The 7,541-nt window shown below is 50.0% G+C and overlaps 1 protein-coding gene across 1 annotated transcript; it reads right to left on the reverse strand.

Moving 5' to 3' along the window:
- Positions 1–201: 201 nt before the first annotated feature.
- LOC119967059 (cytochrome P450 1B1-like) lies at positions 202–6,727 on the reverse strand. Its single transcript, XM_038799091.1, has one exon. It carries the CDS (start codon positions 6,443–6,445, stop codon positions 4,703–4,705), a length of 1,743 nt encoding a protein of 580 aa, XP_038655019.1. The 5' UTR covers positions 6,446–6,727; the 3' UTR covers positions 202–4,702.
- Between the last annotated feature and the right edge of the window lie 814 nt (positions 6,728–7,541).

Below are 7,541 nucleotides of genomic sequence, written 5' to 3' on the forward strand. Positions count from 1 at the left end.
CAATCGCTGCTTTTTGAATGGATTTACAGCTGGAACATTGCATCTTTTAAACCATTCAGCAGATCATCAGTATATTTTATGAATTATTTCAAAGAGACTGGAGTGTGTTTGATAGATTGAAAAGATACTGTAATTTACCAGTTCAAAAGCAGTAGTTAACATTAATCAGTCGCATTTAAATCATGGAACAGTTGAAACACATTTTAATTAAACCACTTTTTAATACCTAGTGAGGGAACACAAACCACTGAACAGATCTAAGTACTGAGTTATTGACTATATCAATACACAACATGTTCAAAGTACTATATTCTGGCTTGTCAATTTACAACTCACAACTATGATATAATTTACGGGGCGATCGTGTGTGTTAAAATACAGAATAGTTAAACTTAGGGAACAGTATTAGGGAACAGTTTCGCTTTATAAAATTCTATAACTTTAACAGCATTTTCAACAACCACTGATTTTGATTACTGTAAATATATTATACATTTCATTAATATATATATGTATACATATATAAAATATATAATCAAAGCACAAAAATGCAGATGTGCAAGTTAAATTATGGAACATTGAACTTGAAGGAGATAAAAAGAAATTGTAGCAACCATCTAAAGGTGTTAAAGCTTATGAGACAATATAAAAATACAAATCTTAAATAAGATTTATCACATGTATCTCGCATTATTGCAACCGTACAAATGTATAAATATATAACAATATTTCCTATTTTGTAGGAAAGATAAATCACATTTAAAATAAGTAGGAAGGAAGGAATGTCCAATAGCACGCTGATTGAACATATCTAATTGATAGAACAAATATATACACAAAATCAACATTTAATAGCAGTTCACAGACACAGGCTAAGTTTGGAAATTCCACATAGGTGGCAATCACCTGAGATTTTGTATGGGTTCAGGGAAATAATGATATTTAATTACAGGCCACAATAGTCAGCAACTGGGCAATGGTTATGTACAGTAATAGAATAAAAGGTTGTTGAAGGATCATATGACAAGGATTTTGTTTTAAAAGTATTACTGTTCTTGAACTTTTCACATGGGTTACACAATGCTTTTAAAAATGCATGCAGCTCCTCCAGTCTACCTTCAGAAAATACAGAATAAAGTCACCTCCAGTTTGCCAAAGACAAACTACCATATATTTGCAAATAACAACTCAATTGTCGGTTCAAGGGCAGCTTCAAATGTAGAAATTGCCACACATTAACTGGCTATTATCTATCGATCCATTTGAATTATAGTTGTTCCAAAGCAGTGCATCAAATTTAAAAGTGTGCCTATTAATTCAGTCCCAGTATGCTGGAATTCCAGCATCCGCAGTAATTTGCTTTTACCCAGTATAATTATGATTGATTATTCTCATAGACACTCAGCAGTGTTCTCTAAGTTTATTGAATATAACTGAAAGCAACATTGTTAAGGATTGCATCAAACTAGTAATATTTGAAATCACTGACTCTTTTGCTGTTGGTGATTTGATCTCAAAACTCAATGAGTGGAAGGGTGACTTCTGCTGGAGAAACGCATCTAGACTAAAGGAATTGAGAGATTTCCTGCATAGTGAAAATGTCTTCTGCATTTCTGCAACTTACATAATTTTGCAAAATTCCCACACAATTTGCATAACCAGTTGACCCATGTGTTTTGTTGTCTGGTTGGTCTGCTTCGGCAAAAGAGGCTGCACTGTGAAATGTCAATACTTATGTTGGAAGCCATTATTTTGATTTAGTCTTGCCTGATTTTATTCAAGTACCCCTATCCAAAATAAACCTGGTTACATCTGACTAATTTGGCCAACTGTAGCCCTGTGCGAGATAGAGATAAGGGTGCATTTGGATGATGAGGAAGCTTCTGTGGAAAGTTATTCTTTAAATTTTCAACCATTTTATCAATGTGAATGGTGATTGGCCCTCCCTCAGACAATTAGACATAAATGACTGGAACGTTAAAATACTGGGAAGTACTGTGATGAAATCCACCAACAATCTATAATTTCATCTGAGGCTTAAATTTAGGTCCAGTTTTCTGTCGCTTGTCCCGTTTTCGCATGAGCAAATTAATATGCAGCACATTCAAAGTACACCAAAGACAGTAACATCAAAAGATTATTTGTTTAGTTTTACCAAATGTAAATATGAAAATATTGAATGGGAGGATCACCCACTAACACTTGTTGACCTGGGCAATATATAATTGCTACTCCAATCCTTTCCCAGAACATTGGCTTTCCAGTGCTTCCACATTCAAATTAATTCAAACCCAGTTACTCAGTGCTCCTCTCCAGCACATTCTCCTCAATCATATTCCTTCATTAAGCCACTCGGGTTGTATTTTAATCTTCCCTGAAGTTGCTGACTAATGCTGGCCTGGAGCATGAATTCACCGGGGAATAATCCTACAGTATTTCACCCATTTCTGTTACAGGGAGTCTATCCAGTTGAGTCTTTTTCAACCGAGGAAAACCTCGTCACTTAGCATCCTCACAACAAACACTTTTCAGCAAAAGTCAGCAGATAATGAATAACCAGCAGTGAACACGCTGGATGATCAGATTTCCCCTTGCCATGGCCCAGACATGTTTAGACCAATTGTTTTTTTTTCCGGTGAGACCAGCAAACAGCACAAACCAGATATCAAACAGTCGGCTTCCATAATGGCAGTTTCACACCAGGCTGTGAATCAACTGAATTATCAGCAATGCCTTTCATTTAATACAAAGGCATTTTGGGTTCTGTACCAAACGGCAGTTCTGGTAGCTCGATCCTGTCAAATCTTGTGATTGCATTGATTTCTAACACAGAATCACAGCATTGTTCCGGCGCAGGAGGAGACCATTCGGCCCATCGAGTCGGCACCAGCTCTCCAAATGAACATTGCAACTTAGTGACGATCTCCCTGCCTTTACCCCATACGCCCTGCACAACGGGCAGGTTCCTTCAACACAGAAACAATTATTATTGGTTTCTACTGTAGTCATCTTATCGCTTATAATGTTCCCTTCATTCGTCAACACTGGGCTACCTGACCCAGGACCATCATTAATCAGGTCTTCCATTAATGCTGAACCTTAGTATGTATAACGTAACACTGCAGGAAAGTTATTGATTTAAAAAGTGTCATTATCTGTTACTCATTGGAATCCACCTGGAGAAGCACTGAGGAGATATCTACTAGTAACTCCTGATAAAAAAAACAATAACGCGCTGTCAGGTGTGTGAACAAAGGGAAAGTTCAGCTTTTCTAAACAAAAAAGTGAACATTTGTTTAGCTGTTATTTTATTTTATAATTTGGCCTCCACCTATTGCAAAATTAACGTTGTAAAGCCCCATTCACAGAAAGTGTGCTGGGCAGATTTGATTTTGATTGAACGCAATGGCGTCCCCACAGGAACCGTCCCAGCCGAATTAAGGTGCCGGCCAGCAATCCGTGCGAGCTATGAAAGCGGTCTCATCTTCCAGATGGGGCTGCCCGACTGAGAGGAGAAGGGGGGAGGGGGGCGAGACTCACTCCCTCCCACTTCCGACCAACTGCCCTGAACATAGACAAGTTTTGGGTGGGATGTTGCATCTGTGCTATGGGTGGGCGAGCCTGTCTCCCAGTACTCGTCCGATGCCTTAACTCTCAGCCGGTAACAGCGCTGGGGAACCGCGCTGAAATGCACGCTCCTTCGGATACACTGCTAATACTGGAAGGCGTCACATATCAAAACTATCGGTTTTGTTTTGGGCTTACAGCGGCAGACAGGCACGGGGGTGGCGGTGCGGCTAAGCTCCGGTCTGTTAATAAATCTCCAATCCTGGATATTCCCTTCATTTAAAAAGAAAACAAATCCTGGCTGTACCCGAAACATTGATGAACCCAACCGCAGCAGAACATAGCCAGTGGGTTTAGATTGCCCCCACCCTCTGCAGCTTGAGCGAGGCGTTGGGGTGGGAAGGGGGTTTTGGTCAAAGTTCCGACACAGGACGGTGCATATTGCTGAGCAGAAATTAAGATTTGAGAATTGTCGGCTCTTTTAAAACACCACATTATTATTTGTTTTTTTAAATCCGCACTGGCGGATTCAATGAAGAAAGGGCGGGACGCAAATCGACTTCAGTGTTTTCAAACAGCTTCCAATCCTGACACGGAATTACTTTCAGAGGAGAGGCGACCGTTTGTTGTGTCGGCAAATCAGCCCCCCACCCCGCACCCACCACACACACACACAGACCCACACCTGAAACAACTTTTAAAAGAAAACATTGAAATAGCCCAGGGATTATTATTAAAATTCTGACTGAGGAAAATCAACCTGCGGGGTGAAGTGTGGATCCTGAAAATAAAGTGGCTGGATTTCGAGCCTGTGCCCACTGTGTCAGGTCGGTCGCTGAGATGTCTCTCTGTCGATGTTGGAGGAGCCGACAACCCATTTCTTTCCCCGCTTCTTGGCGCCCAAAGTCATCTGGCTGTCCACACAAACTTCCTGTTTGCCTGCTGCCCCCGGTCACTGGCTGGATACAGCGCACTAACCAGTGGCTGGAACAGCTCCACACGCTGCTGCTGCCTTCAAATTCAACAACCACAAGCATCCACAGCTCGGTTTCGCAACTTTTCAACAATAAAAAAACATAATAAACGTAAACCTTGCAGTGTCTCGCTCTGAACTCACAGACGAAGTGCCACCAGGTTACTGTGTGGCCTCAGCCTCTTGGATCCTCTGGACGGCCGCCTGCAGAGGCTCCATGGAGTCCCGCAGGGTCACGTTGATGGTGAAGGTTTTGGGTTTGAGGGACAGGCCGTAGGTGAAGTCCAGGGAGAGCCGCTCGCTGGGGTTGGCGGTGAAGGTGCACTGGTGCATGAGCAGGGAGACAGACAGGAAGAGCTGCATCTTGGCCAGCTCGTCGCCGATGCATCTCCTCCTGCCCACCGAGAAGATCATCACCCGGCTGCCCAGGTCCTTGTTGAAGCTGCCGTCCTCGCTGAGGAAGCGCTCGGGGTCGAAGAGCTCGGGCCGTCTCCACTTGCGCGCGTCGTGGTTGACCGACCACTGGTTGACGAAGATGACGGTGCCCTTGTCGATGTGGTAACCATTGAGGAGGGTGTCGCGGGTGGTGGCGTGCGGGATGGTGAGGGAGACGAAGCTGCTGAAGCGCAGGGCTTCGTGCAGGAAGGCCATGAGGTAGGGCATGCGGGGCTGGTCCTCGATGGTGGGGATGCACTGCCTGCCCACCACCCTGTCCACCTCCTGCTGCACCTTCCGCTGCACCTCGGGCCAGCTGACCAGGTAGAGGGTGACCCAGTGCAGGGCCGTGGACAGGGTGTCCTGGCTGGCGCCGAAGATGTCGCCCACGGTGGACTCCACATAGTCGGGGCTGAGCTTCAAGCCGGTGTCGCCGGTCACCTCCTGGTGGTCGATGGCGAGGATGAAGGCGTCCATCATGTCCCGCACCCTCCCGGGGCGGAAGAGCTGGCGGTGCCGGTGCACCTTCTGCTGGATGAAGAGGTAGAAGTCGCGGTTGAGCTGTTTGAAGTCTCGGTAGATGCTGCGGATGGGGTTGGGGAAGTGCTGAAGCCAGGGCATGATGTCTACCAGGCTGCCAGCGCCCACCGTCTGGCCGAAGCGGTCGTTCTTGGAGAGCAGGGCGCGGAACTCCTGGTCGTCGTGGCTGTAGCGTTTGCCGAAGCAGACGGCGCTCATCACATTGGCCACGGCCACCACCACGTTCATCCCGGGGTCAAAGTAAGCGCCGGCCCGGCTGCGCTTCAGGAAGAGGCCGATCAGCTGCCACATCTCGCACTGCACATGCTGCTCGAAGGCTTTCTTGGTGCCCGGGTTGCTGGTGGAGAAGGCTCGCACGGTGGAGTGGGCCACCTTGCGGTGCAGCCGCCACAGGTCGCCGTGGCTGCGGAAGGCCAGGCTGCGGCCGTCGGACACCACGCCGAACGAGGCGAAGTCGGGTCTGCCCGCGAAGTCGCCGCCTTTGCGCACCAGCGCCTGGCGGATGGCTTCCTCCCCGTTCAGCACCACCACCGTGCGGCTGCCCAGCTTCAGGCTGAACACGCTGCCGTAGCGCTCGGCCATCCGCGAGAAGGACAGGTGGGGTGCCCGGCCCACCTGCGCCGCGTTACCGATCAGGGGCCAGGGGAAAGGGCCGGGCGGGCTCCTCCTGCGCCCGGCTCGGTGCTGCAGCCACCTCCAGCCCAGCAGCACCGACACGGCGGCCGCCAGCACCAGCTGCAGGCTGCCGCTCACCAGAGCCCCTCTCTCCAGCATCACCCCCTGCTCCAGCGCCCGGCCCAAAGCGCACGTTTTATTGAAAGTCATCAGTGCCCCCGGGCTGGGCGCACTCGGGGGGAAGGAGCAAGGTGCCCCCCACCTCCCACAAACAGGCAGAGAGCAGCAGCCAAGGTAGGGAGATGCGCCTGACATGGAATGGAAGGGGTCCTTTCTGCTGCAGAGATGGTCCAGTGGAGACAGGGGGGTTTCCCGCTGCAGTTTCTGGGCAGCAGCTTCAGTTGCCAACGCCTGGGTAACAACTCCAAAAAAATCTCAGCACAGCCAGCGTCAATTCCCCAAGTTTGCAGTCTGAGCTTCTCCTGGATTGCTGTCACTCTCAGCACGGTTATATACCGAGAGAGAGAGAGAGAGAGAGGGAGAGACTCTCTCACCGTCACCTGCTTTTTCAATGTTCAGTCAGTCACAGCGAATAGGATCCAGTAAAAGATTTGGCCCCCTTCACCCCCCCCCCCCCCCTCTCCTCCAGAAGCAGCTCCAACCCCTTTAAATAGTCACCGACACATCCGACTCGCCTGGTCCTCTCAGTGCTGGGCGTGAGTGCGTGAGTCCCACACACGGGGGGGGGGCTGCCTGGGACCCTCCTCTCCGGGGGCAGGGGGGCAGCTTCACACGGTGCCCTCTCCAGGGGCAGGGGGGCAGCTTCACACGGTGCCCTCTCCGGGGACAGGGGGTAGCATCTCAAGGTGCCCTCTCCGGGGGCAGCTTCACACGGTGCCCTCTCCAGGGGCAGCTTCACACGGTGCCCTCTCCAGGGGCAGCATCTCACGGTGCCCTCTCTGGGGCAGCTTCACACGGTGCCCTCTCCGGGGACAGGGGGGCAGCATCTCACGGTGCCCTCTCCGGGGGCAGCTTCACATGGTGCCCCCCCCCCGGGACAGGGGGGCAGCTTCACACGGTGCCCCCCCCCCCCCGGGACAGGGGGGCAGCTTCTCACGGTACCCTCTCCGGGGGCAGCGTCTCACGGTGCCCTCTCCGGGGACAGGGGGGCAGCTTCACACGGTGCCCTCTCCGGGGGCAACTTCTCACGGTGCCCTCTCCAAGGGCAGCTTCACACGGTGCCCCTCTCCGGGGACAGGGGGGCAGCTTCACACGGCGCCCTCTCCGGGGGCAGGGGGGCAGCTTCACACGGTGCCCTCTCCGGGGGCAGCTTCACACGGTACCCTCTCCGGGGGCAGCTTCACACGGTGCCCTCTCCGGGGGCAGCTTCACACGGTGCCCTCTCCGAGGG

Source organism: Scyliorhinus canicula, chromosome 6 (genome assembly GCF_902713615.1).
Source record: "Scyliorhinus canicula chromosome 6, sScyCan1.1, whole genome shotgun sequence".
Lineage (NCBI taxonomy): Eukaryota > Metazoa > Chordata > Chondrichthyes > Carcharhiniformes > Scyliorhinidae > Scyliorhinus > Scyliorhinus canicula.